Here is a 23,263-nt window from a genome sequence, read left to right as displayed (position 1 = left end):
TTGAAAAAGCTGCGCCGCTAGTTCGACCCCTCTGCTTCCCTTCTCTCTCCATTATTTGTCCGGCAGGCAGCATGACGCGGGTGTTCGGAGCAAGCAAAAAAACGCCAGTAACCGCTTTACCGGTTTAAATAATATATTAAAGCCTCGTAAAATGCACAGGCAAGTAATACGTAACTCGGTGACTTGCTTGAGCACCCGATGACGCGGACGAATGTTAATTACGTATAATTGAAAAAGAAAGACGCAGAATTTTTTAAGTTACGTGACACGTATTTGGAACAACGATACTTGAGAAATGTCCGGCATTGCGTTAAAATGTTCGCACATTTTGAGAAGACTAAAGATTATCCGAGTAAGTATCTATAAATTGGAAAAACTGCCGTGTCTATCTGGGTCGAACAAAAAATGTAGATCACGGAGAGTGACACAACGTCGAGAGAAAGGAAGCAGGATGAAGGAAACTGCTCAATGATACTGCGACTTCATCATTATCTATTGCTCGAATTGCACAGCTCTTTGCCTTGATACAGAGCACTCTTTAAAAGGTTATATGTGCAATATTTTTTGGAAAATCTTAATGCGCTGAAAATAATATTAAAATTGATTCTGCGTCGCAGAAATGCCATATCACAATTTTATTGAATTAATTTTGTACGATACAACGTAAAAAGATACGTCCGAAGGTAGCTGTGTTTATTGCCCATTTCGCTTTCAAATCTTGCTAATTATGCTCGCATCAAAAACGAGACGTTCTTGACTCAACTTAACCCGGTGTCCATAATCGCAGCCGGATTGCCATCCCAAAATGTCAGGAACTCGTGGAATTTCACAGCAAGGCGGAGCTGCGAACTCCGATTTCCGGGTCTTGACATTTTGTCCCCGAATCTCTTTAAGATTCAAGGTTACAATTTTTACACGCGAAGTTAATGCTTGCGTGATAGATAAAGAATCTTGAGGCTTTCTGAAAAGAGGACGGCGAAGAGGACAAATCGTCTTTTGGCGTTACCTGATATTTCGTCACGATTAATTTAGAAACGGATGGAATATTAAATCCTACTTATAAAAAAGAATTAGGTATATCACATGTCTGTGATATAAAGCAACGTGACATCGTAATATTTATTTGCTTAATTTGTTATCTTCCACTGCATCATTTAGAAACATTTAAAATCTACGCATTGATATAGCGCCATCCACACTGTCCGCATTATATGCATGCATAATTAGATCAAAAATTTAAAGTCCATTTTTTATCAACGTTGAATTTTCGAAAGAGGATTGCAGTTCACTTCTAAGTAGGCCGCCCGTTTATATCGTCCAGTTGAACTTCGTATTTATTCGTTTGCACAATCGTGTCCGTTGCGATGTTTCTCGCGTAACTATATTTGGAATACGGAGCATGAAATCTCTAGGACGATTTCGACATTGCGTGTCTTCACGGCGTTCATTCTCGTGTGACTATCTTCAAGATAATTGTTCGCCAATGTAGACACTAATTACTGACTACGGCTTGAATTCATTAAAGGATGTAGCAGTGACAGTTGTCGAGAGAGAAAGGCCAGTAACGAATAATTGGAATTTAGATTTTTAACGATGATTTATTTCTATAAAATTTATATATATTATTTTGCAATATATATTTTTCATAATTTTTATAATATCTATATTTTATTAATCTTTTTATTAGAAACAATCTTTTTAGCTAAAAATGCATACGATTGGAAGGATGTTTGATTATTTTGATTACCGCTCGCAATAACTTTATGCAATATTTACGCGTTGCAATTGTGCTGTTAAATTTGCCAACGGCCGACATTTCCGAGAAACTATATATCGCGTAGCTTCCTGTCGAAGAATGAAAACGCGTTTGCAAGCGGTTGATAAATTGCTAAATTAAATGTAGGCAATGTACACACAGTGATATAACGCGCAATAATGCAGCTAACTGCCTCGAGAAAGGCGGTGCTAAACGGTCTTTAGCGCCGAAGTAGCGTCTTCTATGTTTACGCGGCATCGCGAGGTTTCACGACGCGCAAACGCTCGGCGCCGCGGATTGCGGTTTTGCGTCGTTGATTACGGGGCGCACATTATACACGCGAGCGCGATCGTGATCCCCGGCGAGTGTTGCAAGATGCGTGCGCCGCGGTAATGACGCTTATTGTTGAGATCGTATCGGCTTACCCGTGCAAGACACGCGGATTTTGACACGGCAGCTTTATTAAGCGGAGAACTCGGCTCGCACTTGCTCGAGTACGCGCCAAGCCAAACAATCCTCGTCGTTATCCGCACGATCGATCCACATTGAATTCCATTGATTGCGCCTCGCGCGCGTGGCCGAGCATTGTATCGACGATCGCTTCACGATCGATGATCTCGATCGCCTTCTCTCGGGGCGATCCGTGTCGAACGTTAGGTATTTGGGTCAACGAGAGGGAAATCTTCGTTCGGCGGTTCTGCAATTTCGCCGGTGCCGGGGCCAGACATTATTTGTCCTGTCGACGTTATTGCGTTATTGCCGTTCTTACAATTTTATTTAATCAAGACACGATGATGATAATAATAACGGGCGCTGATAGCCGTTTATGGTGAACGAAGCGTGGATCTTAGTTCGCGGAACGGCGTACACACGTAATCGAGCTGGTATAAAGCTGGCGAAACTGCAAAAAACGCGGGCGTTTATAATCACTACGTACCATATTGATATTACACATCGATATTTATATAATCTCTCGCCGGTTACGTGAGTAAAAGTTCTTGCAATAATATATGCACGATATGAAACGTGCAATATTTCCATATTCGTTAAAAAGTACGAGAGTAATAACAAATACGAGTACGTGTGAGGACGCGGTTTTTCACATATTGCGAAAGGTGCCAACCAGCTGAGATCGATTAACTTCGCAGAAGGCTGTTTGTTTCATTAGAATTTGTAATTATTGCAAAAATTCCATTGACCTTCGTCGACCCAACGCAAAATGTCGCAAACGATTAAATTCTGAGATGAGCGCGCGCGCGCGCGCTGAAAGATAAGATAATAAAACTGCCACGTATAAAAATTGCGAGAGGCGCGAATTCCCGAGACCGTCATTTTTTACTGCGAAAGAAGCGAGATAACATACGCACTCGGACGCTGAAGTGCCCGTGTTCCCTTCGCAGGTTACGAAATCGCACTTGCGTTAAAGAGTTACATAAAATGACAAAAAGCATCGGGCGGCAACAGTTTTATTCTAACGTGATAATTTATGTTAGAAACGTTCCCGTCTCTTTTACGATGTACCCGCGAGCTATATGTCCGCGGACTCGTTCGTGCACATTTGCAGGCGTAACGCGGGCGAAGTTTTATAGACGTGGAAAGTTGCATGATCCTCTTGGCGAGCGGAAACTCGATAAGGATTGTTCCGCGTTCAAAGTTGGTCGGGGTTCGTATAGATCGAAATCTCTTGGCGGTCGGCCAACTTACTGTGGCATCCTACTGCAATAAAGTAGTTTTCGTGGAACGGCTAAACTAATCTCGATAGAATATAAAATTCAACCGCGATGTACACGAGCGCGCTGTAATGCAATATATTAAATTATTGTGAAACTCGAGCGAAAAGATTCGTAGATCGATAATTGCGATTAATCCTTTGTGTCATGAATTTTTATATCAGACCGATTTTCTTTTTAAACTTTGTACTCGGAGATGTTTTGGATCGTTGATTATGAATCGAAAGGCAGAATTTTAAAATTCAAAATAGCCAATTTAATTTAGCGATCTAATAATTCAAATTTTTTTTGTTTATTTTCATGATTTGGAAACATTTAAAAATATTTACCTCAGATTAGAATTTAGTTATCAAAGAACATAAGTTACAATTTTTAAAAATATTAATTTTTCCATAGTTTTTAAAGATTATTAATTTATTATAAATAACGTAGAGAAAAAAATTTGAAACGTCCTAAAAAATACTTCAGGGTGTCCTAAAAAATTGCCGTTTCAATAATAATTTAGAAAAAAATGCATTTTCTTCATAAAAAGCACAAATTTTTATTATTTGTTTGTTTACAGCAATTACGCAAATATAAATTTACGGTTGTCTATTTTTACACTTGCTCATACTAAGAACTCAACAAAGACAAAAAAAATCTTGTACTTGAAGTTAAGAAATTCATCAAAATAATGAAAAATTGAGCGGAAAGGATAAGAGCGTTTCACCATGCCACAAAGAATTAATTATCGCGAGTAACCGTTGAATAAACAGGAAAAACCGAGGGAATTTCCAGCGTCAAATCATCTATGATAAGTGATAAATGCATCGCGGTCTAACGAGTTAAATTATATTAGAATCCGAGTATATCTTCGACTTTTTTATCATTATAATGTCCGCTCGTTGCTCAAGCTTGCGGTTGATACGCAGCCCGAGCTCGTTCGCGCAGCACGCTGCGACCTGTCGGCATCCAAACGGAAAATCTACCAGAGATCGTTCACCGTACGAAGATCGAAGATTCCATTGATCAAGATCGCGCCGACTTCCTGCGATCGAAGGACGGATCTCGAACTCTCGCTTTACGGCGCACGTCGACGATGACGACGACGCCGTGCCGATTGCGAAAGCGCGGTAAAAAGAAAAGTAAACAAAAAAAAAGATGAAACGAAAATAGCATGCGTGTGCCGCGTAAAAGAACGCAAGTGAGAGAGCACTGGCGCACTGGTCGTTACGCGTTACACTTCCGTTTTCACCACGCGAGATTCGAGGACGTCGCACGCGGATGGAGAATCACCATCGATAGCCGATACTTTAAAATTCACGAGTAAAATTGACCCGGATGTAACACGCATGCACAATCGATGCATTCGATCAACTGTGAAATCGAAAAAGGAATATGCAGTTTTGCAAAATCTCTCTTTGTGAATAATTCCGTAAACACTTTTGTGCGATACTTTTAATCACATTTTTCATGTCATTTAAATACTTTTTGATACGAGTATAAAACGTAAAACGTTTTCTTTACGTATTCACGAATGCAAAAATTATTCCACTCTATTCTTGACACAGAGGTGAGGAATTCACATCTATCTTTTAACGAAAACTGGTATCATTTGTTTCACAAGTTTTTAATTAGCAATTTTAAATAGCGGACATAACATAAATTTTGTGGTCAAGGTGAACAGATAAAAGTTCCGCTTTTAATTATTCAAGAGAGATTTGCGCTGTTTATTTACACTTTATATTTATGTCAGATTCACCGATATTACTGTATTCATTATATTCATATTCAGCAATGTTACTTGATCGGTGTACATTGATTATATGAATTGCAAAAACGGTGTGCGACATCGTGGCTGACTTGTGTATTCTCTAACACACCGACATGGTGATTTAAAGGCAAATGCAAATCGATATCTCGTCCTTGGACGCCACGGACGATCGCGTGGAGAGGATCGGAAAGGAATCGTTTGAAAGTGCTGTCCCGCGACCGAGAAACGGCAAAAAGGTTTTGCGGTATACTGTACAACATTTACGCCTTGAATGCAATTGAGAGTAACTGCCGCGTAACTGTTTCCTCGGAGCCTTCTGAATGCATGAAATCGCCCCTGCCCACGATCGCAGAAACCAAAACACGATTTAAATGACCGACAATGAGAGCGCAATCATATCCGTTTTAAACTCACTGTTACACATCCGTCCGTTTACGGTAATTTAGCTATTGCCGATCCTTCAGCGATACTTTCACCATTCAATCTCTCATTTCTCCGTAAAATTTGAAATCTTGTCTCTATTGTTTATGCTAAATCATATATCATTTAATCTTCAGTATTTTATTACATAAGAAAATTAATAATTTTTCCTACAAAATTACAAAGATATTGTCATTTTAATTTACATATTTATTTTAATTATGTATTTTCTTACATGAGAGACAGCGTTTTGTAAAAATGATTTCAAATGCCGTGCTTTAAACATCCTAATTATTTCGATGATGAGTTAAACGTCCATTATTAGACTAGATTAATTATCAGTATATTATTATGATGTAATTAACAACGGTGGAAAATTTTACAAAAGTTTCACTTATCTTGAATTAAGTGTTCCTGTTGAATTAAGTAATTTTGTCTGACGCTTACATTGTTCTTTATTATACTTTCGCGATATGTTTATACACCTGCTTGTTAACATACCTCCTCGGCAAAACGTTCGTCTCCTCGCAGCATCTTGGCGCAGTGCTTGCGAAATGCATCGCTCGTCGGCAGGAAAGTACCGATTTCGCCTACGTGCCGAACACCGGAAATTATGTGATCGATATAAATTACGGCTGAAGGCTGGGAGAGAAAAAGAGAGAGATAGAAGGAGGGAGGGACGAAGAGGCAGATCGGGGAGGCTTTTCAAGATATATCGAGATGGTTTTGCCACTCAAATCGTTTTCCAAGAGGCGTGGTGGCTGCACATTTCTTATTCCGTGCGAGTAACGGAGTTGACGATGGTATCGATGTCAGCGCGAGAAACTCACATCTCTCTCTTTCTCACTCTCGAAACGCCGCGCGCCGGCGCCCCGATTGCGGTCGATGACGTTATTGCACTTTTTGATAACGTGAAATCATGTTAAGTCGGTAAGTCGGTCGGACAGATTGTCGTGATGTAATCGACGCATGAATTCGGCCCTGAAAACGATCGCTATGTATAATAATATTGTCGAGATTGATCCCCCCCCTCTCTCTCTCTCTCTCTCGCTCAATCACGCGATTGAGCGAGAAAGAGATCAATTGTATATTGAACGTACATGATACAAAGCGTCTCTTGAATCTAGAATATAATCGACGTATACGTTGTTAATCAGACATATACGCTGAAAGAATAATTTTGTTGAAAATACAGATGTAAAAATAATTATGTTGAATCATTAAAATAATTATCTTACGTTGAAGAAAGGATTTGGTAATTATCGCAAAGTAATACTGCCTAATTTGGCTATAATAATTACGGCTAAAAATTCTTTTTTCAGCGCAATTATTTTCGGTGTAATTATCTTAATTCAACATAATTATTTTCATATTTATATTTTCAACAAAATTGTTCTTTCCATTTCTTTCAGTGTTTGATTAATCAAAGATATATAAACAAGTTTTCTAAATAAATTCCTATATCAATCTATTGATTATATTAATTAAATAGTAGTACCGATTATGTTTGATTCCACAACACGTGAACGTAAACAATTAAATATTTGGTTAATATAACCAAAACTAATTTTAGTTTCCTGAATATTTAGCAAATATTACCAAATTTAGTAAATAATTTTTGGTTATATTAAGCAAATATTTAATTGGCATTATGTCACTCAACATTTGGCATTACCAGACGCTTTTTTCAGTGTGCGAAAATTCAACGATCGCTGTAAACGTGATTCGAATAAAAAGAATGTAGGTCGAGTGCGTTAACGTCGCATTGTCCGCCCGAAAAAGATCTGCAAACGTTTTACGTGTCCGCGAAACGTATTTTAAACAAGTTCGCTCGCAGCTAAGAGCCTGTTAATCCATTTAGTGAACGTTGCGCTATAACGTCGCGCCGCGATACGCCGCGATTATGCATAAAGGAAAAGTTGCGAGAGTTCGCCGTTGATCCAGCGATCGATTTGAGAGGCCGATCAGCGCGGGATACCGTCGCCGCCGCCGCCACCGTTGCGTAATCGCCGCGCGTCTAAACAGTCACCTCTGTTGGCACCGTGCACCAGTTCTCAGGGAGCGCGGAGCATCGCCTTTAAAGCCATTTAATCTTAAATCGGCGGTAGACGACGATCATCCGATCGCCCGACAGTGTCGATGGCCTAATCTGAATTCATTTGCGATCAATCATCTCGACCGTTGAGGCATATTGTCTCGCTTCTCCGATTAAGTTTGCGTATTAATTAATTTTGGAAGAGCGCCAGGACAAGAAATGTTGTAACGGACGTTGGTGTCCTTTTACTGCTCCGAGGTATTATGTTTTTATCCCGCGGAATAACAAGTAGGCGAAAATAAAAAGTATCCGTAACTCGTTTTTTTTTCATTCTGGAAAGTCTACGAGATGTTGCTCTGGAGTCGTGACCTAAAATTAAAACGGCCGCTTTTATAATTAAACGTTTATATCTAAGAAAGCGTTGTTTACCGAGTGTATTATGCTACAAGGAAAACGAAACTCGTAAAACAAGGAATAGAGTCAATCTTAAAGAGAGTTATGAGAAATATTTCTAAATGTTTTATGCTATTTCCAGAAGTTACGTTTCAGGAGAAGTGACACAACGAGAAATACTGTCGAGATAGGTCAGGGTGTAAAATAAAATGTCAATGTTTGAAATATGAGACATACGGGCCGACGATGTGGCTATGTCAATTAAGTAACTCTTGCCTGTCGAAGATACGACATCGATGCTGGCATAAATTCTTCGTGGAATTTCAAGCTGCGCGGCAATAAATTCCGCTACGGCATTCCGCATCGCCATAACGCGAAATGTATCGCCTGCGCAGATTAAAACCGCGTTGAAAACGATTTGTCGAAGAAATGGATTATGCATGGCGTTTCGAAGTTTTAGCGCGGAGAACAAATTAGGGATAGAACCCGACAGGTACACTAAAAAAAAGAGTTTGATCGCAGCTATTAAATGTTGAATGAGAAATAATGCCAATTAAATATTCGATCAATATCAAAAATAATTATAAAAAATTAGCATGTATTATTAGATCGTCGTACTGATTTTATTATTGTGTGCTAAATATAATTCGATTTCTAAAACATTAAAATAATAACGCGGACGTTTCGTCCTTATGTTCGAATCATCTTCAGTGTGCCGTTACAATTTAAATTTAATCGCTAATTAATCTAACAATACTCCCGATGTAATTGTATTTTTTTTAATGAAATCCGTACGTGCATCGACCTCAGTTCGTGTTTTTTTTCTCATATGTTTATTCTGGCTGTATCAGGTCCCATTGACTTCATCGTTCGATTTTTATAATGATTATGCAATTGTAATTCGGATGAATACTATTGAACTTTGTACAGTTTCTTCGCTTCTCAGGTATCACGTCATCTGTATTAATGCCAAATTCTTAAACTTGTTTATACTATAAATTTTTCAAAATTGTAAATGACTATGTTAACAGTCCGAAATTGTCATATATTGAAATAAGAAGTAATGAATTAAACTGTCAGTCTAAATGATTAAATAGATAAAGATAAAAAAATAATTATACTCTTCTTTTAGTAAATATTATCAAACATAATTTAATGTATCCGACTTAATAATATTATACTTACTAAATATTTAGAAAGTAAAATTATATTTAGTTGTATTAACTGAATATTTAATCGGCATTATTTCAACACTTGATAAATATCATCAAACTCGTTTCTTTTGTGTAAAGCCGTGGAATCGCGATAGTGGAATTATAAAACAGCGTGTCACACTATGGCTCCTATTATGCATCACGTGTCGCCACTTCGAGGGATTCCGCGTTATCCTTTCTTTCCTACATCCTCGGTGTGTTCGCATTTTCGTGCGAAAAGCACATCCGGTAGTGAAAGAAATGTCGAGCTGTAAATACCGCGTAGCGCCACACAACTACGCACGCGCTACGGAATAATACCCATCTGCGGGAGTCGTCGAGATTATCCCTTATGCAATCGCTTTATACTCGTAATCTCTTTTTCTCGACGGCGCAGTCCGTGCATTCCGTTTGTCTAACTGTCTCGCGAACAGCGTGATTTCCGCTGAATAAAGAAAAAGTACCGCGCATTCTTATATACTCTCACACTCAGCGATGGTTTTACTCTTTGAGTAATTTCATTGCAGGCATTTTTATTGAAATAACCCGGTCAAGTCTACCGACGACCTGAATCTTAGCAATTTATTGTGCAACTAGATTTTTAAGCAGCTTCTGGCACTTTTGCGAACATTAGTTCAAAAATCATAAAAAATTCTACGGTCGTATTTTCTTCACGAAAAGTGTTTCAGTTTTCCCCTATTCTAAGTAAAGAATGTACAGGACATTTCTCAAAACATTAAGAAAATTATAAAAAAATTACAATTGCTTTATATATCATTTGAAGGTAGTAGAAAATATTTTAGAGCAATTTTCTATTACTCATAAAAAATTATTACTCATCAAAAATTATTTCAATAAAAAATAGACACGTGCTCTAATGAAAATATAATTAATAATGAAATAACAAAATAAGAAATAATGAAAAACATCGAAACTTTTTTATTTCAGTACTTTAAATATTCATGATTTATGTAAAGTTTTCATTGCAATATAAATATTTCTACAAAATAAATAAAATTTATTTGCTTGTTTATATACAAAACAACTAAACAGACAATCACAATGAAATTTTGTACAAATCTTGAATACTTAAAGTACTTACACAGAAAAATTGAGATTTTTCTTAATGTTGTAAAAATAATTTAGTTTTCAATAACAAGTAGAGTAAATAATTTATAAAAATATAATCTTATTACTCAACTTTCATATGTATATAATTTATTTGAAATATTTATATTAAACGCATTTTCAAATTTTATTTACTTTGCAGGGCCTGTATGTCCGATACGTCCTTAACAGCCACTATAAAAAGTTCGAGATGAAGCAATCCCGCTAACTAACGTATTGTTTTTATTCGCAGGAGATTGATGGAGAGGGGCTCGTCCATCCCGTGGCAGGAAACGTTGCGGGAAGCTACCGGCGAGTTCAGATTAGACGGATCCGCTCTTAGGGAGTACTTCCGGCCATTAGAGGACTGGTTGAGAACCGAGAATTTGAGAACGGGCGAAGTAGTCGGCTGGTCATACGGTAAGAGAAAAAGAGAGAGAGAAACCTGGAAGGAACTGGGGAGAGACCGCTCATTTAAATTTACACGAATTAAACGAGCCTCCTTTTTTGATCGTTTGCGACACTTCCTACACTTCTCCAGCTGATTTTGCATACGTTACGCGTATACCCTTAATTAAAAATAATCGTTACAACGACGGATACCACGGAGATCGATTCAAGTGACGTCGGGAACCACTGCCGCTACCGCCGCCGCCGCCTGTACACGTCGTACGACGGCGGTGTGCCTTTCGATACGTAACTTGCTACAAAATTATGCAATTTCCTACTGTAACAGATTGAAGGTTGCAGTTCCCACGTGCCACTTTACCGGCGAGCGTTACAAATGTGCATTGTATGACGACATTCGACTTGTGAATTACGATCCGGTGTGTGTACGGCGAAATTATTGAGATTAACTGCCTGCACCTAGCGGAGGGTATGCATCTTGCCAAATTCTTCGACGCCGGTCTCTCTCTTGTACGCGCCCGCGCGTTATATAAAAAAAAAAGAAAAAAAAACGGTTACACAGGGAAGAACTCGGATATGTATATTGTGCGCCGCGCGCTCATCCCATAAATTACGCCGGCGCGTTTCGAAAGCATAGCGGAGCACTTCGAGCGGAATAAGTTATGAATTCTCTTAAATAAAGTAAAATCGTTATGTGTGTGCGTAATAAATCACAAGGAGTGTCGACATCCCCGAGAACGAAAGGGAAAACGGGCAAGGACCTCGGGAGGATCGTGGCGGGGCGATAATGAAAACGGTATCGCATTCTGCATTAGGAATTTGCGATGAATTCGATTCTCCTGGCAGAAAAAAAAAAGAAGAAATCCGAGCTGACCGCGAGCACTGTTAAACGGAAGAGCTCGTCTGAATGCGAGCCGCGCGAATCATCCGACCCGGGGAATCTCTCTCTAGTTTTCGTGAAATTCCGAGAGGCGTTTCATCTTTCGATACGTAAAGCGATATAGCAAACGTTTGCGCTACTTCCGCGATAAGACGCAGAGGTGGGCAGAGGGTCTTCAGGAGGGGAGTCTCGATTGTAAAGCTCCGGGGCCCCGTGGGACTGGAAAATTGCGAAAGCGCGATGTGAAGCGAGGAAAAGGCCGCCAGGAGAGGAGCGCTGAGGAAAGGATAAGCATAGCGACTAGTCTGAAAGAAGAGAAGAGCGAGAGAGAGAGAGAGAGAGAGAGAGAGCGATACGAGAATCGTGAGACAAACTCGACGATTGCACTCTCGTTTCCATCGCGCGCCGTAAGAGTTCCCCAATCCATCCATCTATCCATTCGTCCGTCCGTCCGTTCGTTCGCGAATTCACGAAGAGGCGAAATCCGAGATTCGCACGTGCACGTGCACACGGGCATTAGACGCTCCAAGTATCTCTTCTCGCGTGAGAGCGAACATCGCGTACGGTCAATCGGGGAACGGGGCACGCGTGATCGAGAAATCATTCGACTACGCAATATTACGTAACGAGAGGTGTCTCCCACCAGCCGGACGGTCGATCCAGTTACACGGGATTTCGTTTCAGCAGGAAGTAATTCTTTCGGCAGAAAGCATATACACACACCTTTCCCCGAAAGGGCAAATCTTTAAATTAAGATAGCGTTAAGTGCTCGCGACCGAGGAACCCGCTCGTCGATCGCTTTTTCTCGGCGGCTACACCACCGCGGTGGTATCTCCGTACAAGGAAAATGCAAATCACGAAATAGGAAGACGGATTAGTCATGGTAGGAATATTCGTCATGTCCAGCCGCGGAAAGTGAAAAGACACGGCGTAATGTTAGAGAGTCGCTTGGAACAACCAATTTGCATTGCAGAAGTTCGTTTTACTTGATTGCAACGGTTATGCAGGCAGGTACGTTAGTATCGTTAGCTTAACCTGAATTTGAGCGCCGGCGTGCAGTCCCGTGGCAGTCCCGCCTTGCGTAACGCATATGCACGCGTACTTGCGCGCGCGCACGCCTCGTCAATATTTTCAGCCAAAACAGCCGGCAAAGCGCCGCGCCGGCTGCGCACGGGAGAGATGGTGCATAAATCTGCGTTTGCTCCAGCAAAACGGTCATATTCGGGCAGGAGGAGCTTCCTTCCTCCTCCTCGTAGATGATTCTCCGATCGAAGGAGACGCGGAGACGCATGTGCGCAGCCACATACGGCCTCATACGTAACGGCCGGGCGATGTAAAAAGAAATCATGGTGCGCCAGTCATATAATTTCACTTTCAGTCGATCTTCGTTCTCGTTTTGCCCGGTAACTTCTCCGGTTACAGTTCTCCCCACTCGTAACGCGCACGCGATACAACGGAAAAAAACAAAGAGCAAAACTTTCGATCGAGAGTCAACGATAACGACTTCTCCAGCGATTTTTCTTCAGCGAATTTACCGTTACGTGTAAAGATTGAAAGGAACAGTTTGATCACGCGTTATTCGATACATCACCGTTATTTTATTGTACATACTATATATATATTAGCCTGTAAAAATACAAACTACAATTTACACGTGCGCTGAGAGAATAGGCGCAAATAATTGAAAGATAGATCACTTCATCTTTAAAAGTGTATATTCTGTGCGCGCACTTTGCGGCCGTGAGCCACCAATTATCTTATCGCATTTCCCCCGAGAAGATTGATGTTATTAAATTTTTTTTCAATAATACTTAATCATAAAAGCGATCGGTAATTTCTCAAGCGCATTGGTAAGAAAAAGTCGCGTGAATACGTCATGCGGACCGAATGAAGTAATATCAGTGCATTGTGCCCGAGAGATAACGAGGTACGTGTTACTATTAAGTCGCGTCCTTCATCTCCCCGCCTTCCATCGACGCGGCCGCAAGTGATTAATCCGATCTTGCGCGCAAGAAATCGCAAGCAATCTGGTGAGACTCGAGATAGCACGGCGCGAGCCCCCTCGAATGCGCGAACGAGTCGAGCGGAACGACGACACGTGATTCGAGCCCCCAAAGAAAACGGTGCCGACGAGTTCGCCGAAATATATGCTCCGCAAACCGCGAAGTAACAAAGCCACGAAGGGAAAGGTGGACCGACCTCTCCTCTCGGGGGTTCCCTTTACGTTCTCTCGCCGCGAGACTGTCCTTCCTGCTCCTGCCGATCTCGATTACGGGATTTTAGAGCGGCTCGTTTCTTCCCCTTCGACGAATGATCTCCGTAGCACGCTCACTTTGGACGATCGACAGAATATCTCGGCTGCTGTTTCGATAGACGGATTCGTTATTCTCTTTTTGTTAGAGCAGCAGGTTTTGATCAGCCGGTGACGCGCAAAATGCGAGCGGGGTGTCCGCACAGAAAAAAATTAGTATCAAATCAACAATTTATTGTTTCATATACAAGTAAGAATGTAAAATTGAAAGAAATTGATAATCTTAAATGGACATTAGAAACAAAGTTTCTTCGTGGTAGCAAATTATTTTTTCTGTGCGTCATTCGCCGCTCTTAATAATCTTAAAAATGTTATATAATGAACAATATTGCGTATTATAATTATTAGAGATGTGCGAATCAGAATTTTTTGATGCTAAATTAAATCGAATCAATTCGTTTATACATAACTTTTGATTAACACAATGTAATTACATTGAATATTAATATACATAGATAATAACAAAGGTCTTTATGTTGTAAGAAAAATAATATTGATTATATAATATAAAATTATTTAAATATGATTTTATAAGATTGTCCATGTATCTGATTTGCATTTGAACTTCTTAGATTCGAAATTTTCGATTCGAATTATGGAGACTCAAAACCGAATAGTTCACATCTCTGGTAATTATTATAACTTAATAATATGTTAATTTGTTATATGTAGATGGAGACTTTTGTAAGAGGAGCATAGAGACCGCGGGCCTGCAGGTTTACGGCAGTGGCTTGTACTACAATAGCGGCACATCCGTCTCCGCATCTTGGATCGCGTCAGGAATTATGATGACTCTTTGGATTTTATCAACGGTCTATTGAACGCAACGATTCAATAAGTAGCCGATTCATCATCGAGCACCGATGACAATAAATTAAGAGGGAGAGTTCGTTACACCGTTAATCTGCCAAAATACACCAAATCATATTCCTGTAAGATCGCCGGATAAATCTTAAAACACAGAAATAGTTAAATTATTCAATCGAATATTTCGGGTTGATATTTTACAGTAATAACGATTGTTACTGCCAAGTATGCTAAAGTACACTCTTGTCAAGCGTCAAGCTGCGTGCTTGATGTGATGTAAAAAGGTCACACTGTCAATTTACGAACTTACTATTACGTATAATTGTAATACTATTAATATATATGTTTATATTATATATGTCATGTTAATAATATTGTACGCAGTATTACAATTAAGAGTATAAAGCGTGCCTGAAAACGTCGTGTGTGTCGTGCGTGGGTGTAAGTGCATAAATCATTTCATATACTCGAACTTGGCTCATGATTCACACCTTTTAACTGTATTAACCTTACTGTTGGTTGATCAAATAAACTTATGCATATTGTTGTAAAAAAACGCGCCGGGATTTTTTGCCGTAGCGCTCGATTGTCCGTTATTACGTCACCCTCACCGAACAGTTTCATTTTCTAAGCATCTGGTTCTCTGTACGCTCCGGTTCTTCTAACGGGATTGCAAAATCGAGGCTCGGGCGTCCTATACACGACGTTATTTTTTTATCACTCGGCGAGTAAGCGGGTAGAATTTTTTTTTTCTTCAGCCCGCAACAAAGAGAGCTCGTTAAACGGCACGTTTAGTTTCGCGTCGACGTACGGAGGGCTGGAGGGAGGATATTTTATATTTTATATTCGAGAAAGAAAGAGGATTCTCCTCCATTGGCACGCACAAAAGCTGTTCGACGACAAAAGCCACGCCAGGACGGCTCCCTTATCTTGCGTAATTGAAAGCCGGCGAAATCGTACCAGGTGAAATCGCGCTTTTACTGTCAAATTACCGGTAAACTTAATCGGACCGCCTCGTCTCTTGCCACTTTATTGCATCTTTTACCGCCGCCATTAGATCGTTCGAATATTCTTCTTAACATTCCCCGCGTATCATGCGCATTTTCGTTCGTTTCAACATTAGCAGATCGTAAATGCGGATAACGATTTCCGAGACGATCTCTATAAATAGCATATGAACGTGGAATTACAGCGTTAATCCATTCAACCGCATTCTTTTAAATTACGGCAAATGATATATCGGTGAGGTACTACAGATTTTATAATACTGCATGTTTAAATTATCAATTAGCCGTAAAAGTCTCGGTAGTAAACGTTGATAGGGAATTCCAATTACAGCTGTAGTATTATGCATGATTCAAATGTGTAATGTAGCAAACACAAAAGGAAAACGACTTCTTAGGACTTAATAAATTTGATTGTACTCAAATTTATTTTAAATGGTCCAAACAAACTAATGTTTAAATCAATCTGATTAATAATAGTGTTATTTTTGTCAAATAATATATATTTTAATGAAACAATTTCCAGTCAAATAAATTGGGATACTAATTCCAAAGAAATCTTTTTCTCTCTGCAGACGCTCAATGTTTCGTAAAAACAGTAGCTTTTCGATTAGAAACGTAAAATTAGAGACGCGAATATTAAGCTTAGAAAATCACACGCAACAATGGGAGCTCTTATTAAATCCTTTTGTTTTACGACCGCTCTCTCGTTTGATTTTTGCAGCGCACGCCGACGAGAGCGTAGGACGTCAGCTTTCAAGCGAAAGAGAGGCCATTATTGTTTGCAATGACACGCCACTGAAACGTACGTGTAATTGCACAAAGGTGGTCCCTGTCCAGAAAACTGGTCCGCCCGCCTTGCGTAACGCGAAGACGCGGAAATCGACTGCGTCGGGCAAAAAGAAACGCTTGCATCACGCCTGCACGTCGAATGTGCAACGTGCATGCATTTCTCCGCGCGCGCGGCCGGAAATATTTCTGATCTTATCATTTCACGCGGCGGACCCGCGGCGCACCATCTTACGCATAATACTCGCCGACGACAACGAAAGCGGAATATTCGATACCGATCGCGCGAGCCTGGTATCCTCTGACATGGCATAGATTAATTTCCCGCATTTTCGCGTACAATCAACTTGTCGAATTAACGACGTGGCGCGCAATTATTCCCCCCCTCTTTGCGTAATCGAGAAATAATTTACGCCGCGAGCCAGTTTGCTTCCTGTCGCGGAGGAGATTCTATCAACCGAAACGACGCGGATATGCGAGTTTAATTCATTCCGAGATAGCTTCGAATCATAGAAATTGATGAAAGCCATAAAAAGGTTCTAGAGACCTGACTATTCCAAATTGATCTATTCCATTACAGAATTGCAGATCGACAATTCTAAATTTATATCCTGAAATTGTTTTGAAATTTATAACGTACGTAAGAAATTACTTCACACGAGCAGACGGTATTTGTTACGTTCGCGATTCGTATTCCACACTCGATGCTTATCCGCCGGTATTAATCTGAACGTAAGAAGTCAAGTTGATTGTCAGGAATACACAATATATTCCTTCGTTACTCTTCAGACATAGGCGTCACTTTACCAAGATGCGCATGGACTCCTAATTTTATTTACGAAATTGCTCTCCCGTCGGTCAAAAACACGATCGGCTGTTATATAAATGTTATTACACTGCAGTCTTCGAGGAGTAATTAATTTTAGTTGATAACCGCAATGAATAACGAAATATTAAAAAAAGTGAAACGGCAGCAATAATTTCTACCATTTGTAGGAATCGTCTTAGGCACCATAAATTATATATTATATATTGAAGAGAGTCACGTAATTTCTATTACTAATGATGAAGAATGCGTTGCACAAGCGACATTGTGGATTAATTATATTATTTCCATTTTTCCTCTGTCTCTTTTACTTTCGTAATGGAGAGCGATGAAGCGGTAACAGGTGAAGGATAAATTTGACGAAAGAAGACATTGATGAAAGAAGTTTCTCTCCCGTTGATAATACTAGAATTGAGCAATATTGATGGATAACATTGACGAGAGAGGCTTCTGGGGACTCTCCGATCGTAAATCGCTCGAAGTGGAAACCGGTCAGAGATGGATCAACCGGACGTTCGCTTGGCCGACGCCCATGGAACGCCTATGGCGGTTTGGCGATCTGCCCCAAAACTGGTTCGACCAGTTGCGTAATCGGAAGACCGGGAAGTCGTGCCTTTCCGCGAAATGTCTGCGAGGCGCACAATGTGAGCCGACTGACTGGACGCCACTCTCGTCCACTTTCACCGTCGGCCGCGCGGCTCGCACAGTTTTAGCCGGTGGTTTTAGCCGCGACACAACCGTATCAGCGATCAGCCGAAATCAATAAAAGAGGAAAAGCAAGAGAGAGAGAGAGAGGGAGAGACAGAGAGAGAGAGAGAAACAGACACGCAATCGGGGAATCGGACGTAATCGTCTTAATCGAGGCCTCTTGGAAGGAAGGAAGGAGTCTCGATCTGACGAAATCGTCCGTTTCGAAATTGTGCGTGAAAGTGATCCCGAAAGCAGATCGGCATCCCGTCCCTTCGCCTCCCTTGCCGATACGCCGCGCCGGCATCGATACAGGTGCATGTTTCGCTAGATCGCAAAAAGAAGACAAAGTTTCGTGTTCGCGAGTTGAGCAACTTGGATGCCGACGGCCTGAGGAATCGGTTACGTCACACGTATCGAGAATATAGAAAATTATACGTAAAATAGGCTCGCAAGATGGATTACACGAGATGGACCGAAGGGAATCGCGATCGCGTGTACTTATGGGCACGCGACGTTCGGCCGTTTCGAAACTGTCGGTGAAAGTAATCAAGCTTAAAGAGATTAAACGATAAATTTGTATTAAGAGACATTAGTTATATCTCTAACTCTCTAGCGTAGACGTTAGAATATCAAACTAGCTAATATATATACCATGTAATTAATTAAATCGACAGAAGTATACTAAATTGATTTAGCCGCGAAACTTTCTATCAGAGAATTTCGGCGATCCGTTTTGCTATCGTTCTGCGCGCAAGGCAGATCAATCAAAACGCAGAACTTTCTTGAAATATTTCGCAAACTTTTTTTGAAATACGTTTTTACGATTTTTTTTTTAATAGAAACGTGATAGAGCATGATTTACTGGCCATATTGTTTTACGAAATGTCTCTATTTTCGAGCTACGTAACATTGCTTTAACATAATTTATACAACATATAAAACTTCTGCAATAAATCTTCAGATATTTCGTTAAAAAAAAAAAAACAAATCACGACGGAAAATCAAATTAGCGAGAAATAATTTTAATGTCGAGATTATCTTTGTCCGACTCGGAGCGACTTTATTCCACTCGGGGCGAAAATAATTGTATTACAGTTAACGGCACGACAAATAGCGAGAGATAATGAAGGTTGTCTGCCTGTTGAAAGGCGCACTTTTGAGAAACAACAGGCTGCTCCGGGATCGTTACGGTGATCGTAAAGACCATTACGTCTGCGAAATAAACTGGGGATCAACGATATCCCAGAATAATATCTGGCATTACTTGGCTGGTAATGAGGGTAATTATAATTAGTGTTGTTCCAGCGAAACAATGCTCAATGCTTACGCAATGCGAGACGTAGAGCGGCACCAATGTCACTGTCTCGCGCAATTAGATCGACGATTTATACAACGAACCATGCTGGCTGAAAGCAGCTGGACCAGTTTGTTTCTCGTTGACTAGCTTTTGAATTTAAATTTTATTAGACTAATCTCTTGCATATTTATTTTATTGCCTTTATATAAAAAAAAGTATGCGAATAGATATAGGCACGCGTATATAATACTTTCTTGTTAATTATGTAAAGAGATTTATTATAAAAATAATGTGAAATCTGATAAGGTAAATTTCATAACATGCACATGTTGAAATAATCGTAATGAGAAGTCTAAAGCCAAATAAAGTGAATAACGTAACAAGTTGCGTTACATTTTGCAGTTTTGCGAGTTCCTTCTCTCTTTCATCGCCGCTCGGATACATTTTCCGTCCGTTGACTCAAACATTTCCAATTAACAGTTCCAACAGTTATAAGGAAATTTCTATTTTTTATGTTCATAAAACAAAAGGCGGGCGAAAAAAAAGAAGAAAGCCGAGCATAATATATTCGAATTACAAAACGGAAGCGCCGCGCGCCGGATTGCGCGTTTCAAATACGCACTCATCGGAAACGCTTTCGCGAGAAGTGTGATTTTACTGCCGCTTGAAAATATATAACAGAACTGCGTAAGACACTATTTCATAAGGAGTGCCAGTCGTCTTTTATACATTAGTCCGATATTAATCTTACCGCCTGTCTTTAAACGAACCACGCTTCCTAAAGGCTTTTAAAATCTTTTCTATACGTATTCAGAACCTCCTTTACACGTTGTGTAAAATAATCTTTAGAGCATGAACTATTCGAGAGATTCAGATTTCAATCTCTACGATTCTAATTATTCGAATTAATTGGATTATTCAAATTGTTTAAATTATTCAAATTATTTGAATTATTTGAATTATTCGAAAATTTTTAAATTTAAGACGTACAAATCGCATATATTGAGAATTTTATAAAATCATATTTATTTTATATCGTATAATTAATATTATTTTCCTTACATAGTAAACTTTTTCTTTATCTATGTCTCAAAATTCAAACTAACAAAAATTATATCGTTCATTAAAAGTTTTGTTTCAACGATTCTCTCGATTCGATTCGATTCGGCGTCAAAAAATCTTGATTCACACACTTCTAATAATTTCCTTTTCTCAATTTTGATTTATTTTCGATGCTTGTCTGTACTACAGCCGCTGCGAGGTGATGATGAATAAAATCAATAATTCGCAGACATTGCAAATAGAATTATCTATCTTCATCTGTTCCTGGCACTCTTAAACGTTACAATCATTTGATTTCGCACGGAGTACTGAAGTCTCATCGTTAACATCACGATGATTCGATCAGCGTGATTTATTACCTATAATGAAATCCGATGGGGCTCGTGCAGGAGTGTCACTATGCCGCAGGAGACGCCGATATATATTCGCCGCTCTCTGGACTGCACCAGGCCATTCTCCATTACCGCCCGATATTAGAATACTGTTCACTGGTATTAGAATGCTCGATGAGCACGTAAGAAATTTCCGCAATCCGACCACTTTCTATTTCCTGTTTCCAAATCTCACAACGCACGACGCGCGACGGTTTGAAACGTTTCACCCGATCAGCCGGGCGGCGCATTAAACAACGCGACATATTAGCGTAACCGTTATGCAACTCCCGTTGTTGCGCGCCGTTCCACCTTCGATTGATTCGCAATCGAAATCTCGTAGAGGCGGTTCCCGATACGGATGCAGAATTGCATAAATCTACCGAGATTAGAGTCTCTCTCTCTTGCCTTCTCCCTCCCCTGAGCAATAATCCCACATCTCGCGAGCGTATATTATTTGTGAAATCAATTATCGGCATCCATTTCTCCGAAGTACATACTCGTATTCGCGAGCGTCGTCAGCGATTACGAAGAGATTTTTTCCGGTGCAATTATCCTTGCCGCAATCGTTGGTTGCGACAATCGTAGTATCGTCGCAGGCGCAAGATCGGCGCACGAAATTGGTGCGAAAAGTCTCGGCTTTCGTACCTCAAAGAACGAAAAATGGACGGAAAAGCGAATAGACGTTATTTACGACCGTCGTTCCTTGCGGCAGCGGCGCGGCGGCGGCGGCTTGTTTATCCACTTTAGATGCAAGGACGAAGAGAAGTTTAAGTCGATCTAAATGCCACGGGCGAGTCCGTAGTTCTCGACCCCGTTTTCTTTCCTCGATTGCTCGACGCGGTAAATTGCGGCGCTTAATTATAATATCACGAAAAGAGATTTGACAATCTTACTTTGCCGATAATAAGCCATCGATAAGATAAATGCTCGTGGATATACATAATTGTTCCCGCTCTCATTTTAGCGCAACATAAGGCATACAATTCAAGGGAAAAATCGTGAGTGTGTAATCAACTTGACGTTAAACACGCTTGTGCTGTATTTTTTTTTGCAGCATATCGTTTATCCGCTTTATTTAATTAAATAAAAAATTAGTAAAGATTCAGATCTATTAGGATTTGTGATAGAGTGTCGGTTTACATTTACAATCAATTTCAATTACATACACTGAGACAAAGAGGTTAAATTGATTAAATTCTTTAACTTGATCAAATTTCTTCAATTCAAGTATTAATATTATCATATTTAACTTTAAAATATATAAAACACTTGAACCTGAATTTAAGCATTTATACATTTAATTTAAAAATAATAAAGAAATTCAATCAAGTTGAAAATTTTAATTAACAATTTTTTTTCTCAGTGTACAGGCGATAATAATCGATAAGATCATTGTATCGCCACCCCGTTTTAAATGTTTCCACGAATTGAAAATATATTTCAAACGCAGATGCGCAAATTCTCCGTGCATTATTGAGCAACTCTACGCGTTGAGGTGCTCTACGCGTGATTTCACACAAAATTGCGAAATAAATTAATCCACACGCCGCTGGCGCGACATCCAGTTGGCACTATCATCATTAAAACGTTCGTATTAATTAGCTCGATTATGCCGCGACGAACGAGTGGGAATTCGGTCAGGGATGTTGCACACGAAAAACAAGTACCGCTTGGGAAAACATTTGAAGCTTCGCGACAGATTTGTGCCGTTCCTGTTGCCGGAAATAATGAGAATATCTGTTAAATGTCTCGACGAGCAGCCGAACCACCGAGAGTGGAATTTAATAAAATTTCCAAAAAATTGGCAATTACTTTCCACCGGATAAAATAAGCGAGCAAGAGCGTTTATTACGTAAAAAGTCTGGACCGACGAGGAAGTGCATAATCTCCGTATTACTTAAGGAAGAAAATATTACGACGGGCGGATGCATTCAGTCGATGAGAAATGTTTCCTTCGACAAGCCGCGCGTTTTTATAAAGTGCATATAACACGTTTAACGATACTGTGCACTCAATTCTCGCATTTTTTTCTCAAACAATATTCGAATTTAATGTAGAAATGATCTCTCTGCGAAGTCTGTATTATTTTATTACGATAGTAAATTTAAACCGACAAATTGTGAATAAAATATGCGCATATTACATAATAGTGCATGCGCGCTACGTTAATAAAACTCATTTCAGTTGCGAAGCAGACATTTATATAGATATTATTCTCGAAAATTTCATCGTGCTTATTTCTCGAAAATTTTCACCGTGTTTCAAAACTAATAAACAGTATTAAATTTTATTGATTAAACAGGTGAGAAGGAAGAGGAAAGTACACTTCTTCGTTAACTTTTTATTTCGCACGTCGTTGTTTAGCTGCTGAAATGCATCCCGTAGATAAACGATACGAAGCTTTGTTAAACATAAAACCTATACGTAG

At 39.8% G+C, this 23,263-nt stretch overlaps 1 protein-coding gene across 1 annotated transcript in view; it reads left to right on the top strand.

The window, feature by feature from the left end:
- LOC105205562 (angiotensin-converting enzyme) overlaps nucleotides 1–17,502 on the top strand; it is a 56,193-nt gene extending 38,691 nt beyond the window's left edge. The window contains exons 12-13 of the mRNA XM_026139188.2: nucleotides 10,641–10,807; nucleotides 14,659–17,502. Of these exons, the coding sequence (XP_025994973.1) occupies nucleotides 10,641–10,807; nucleotides 14,659–14,807 (316 nt within the window). The 3' untranslated portion in view covers nucleotides 14,808–17,502. The remainder of the gene's footprint in view (nucleotides 1–10,640; nucleotides 10,808–14,658) is intronic.
- Nucleotides 17,503–23,263: the final 5,761 nt, after the last annotated feature.

This window comes from Solenopsis invicta, chromosome 11 (genome assembly GCF_016802725.1).
Source record: "Solenopsis invicta isolate M01_SB chromosome 11, UNIL_Sinv_3.0, whole genome shotgun sequence".
In the NCBI taxonomy this organism is placed as follows: Eukaryota; Metazoa; Arthropoda; class Insecta; order Hymenoptera; family Formicidae; genus Solenopsis; species Solenopsis invicta.
This window is presented reverse-complemented; position numbering and strand designations above follow the sequence as displayed.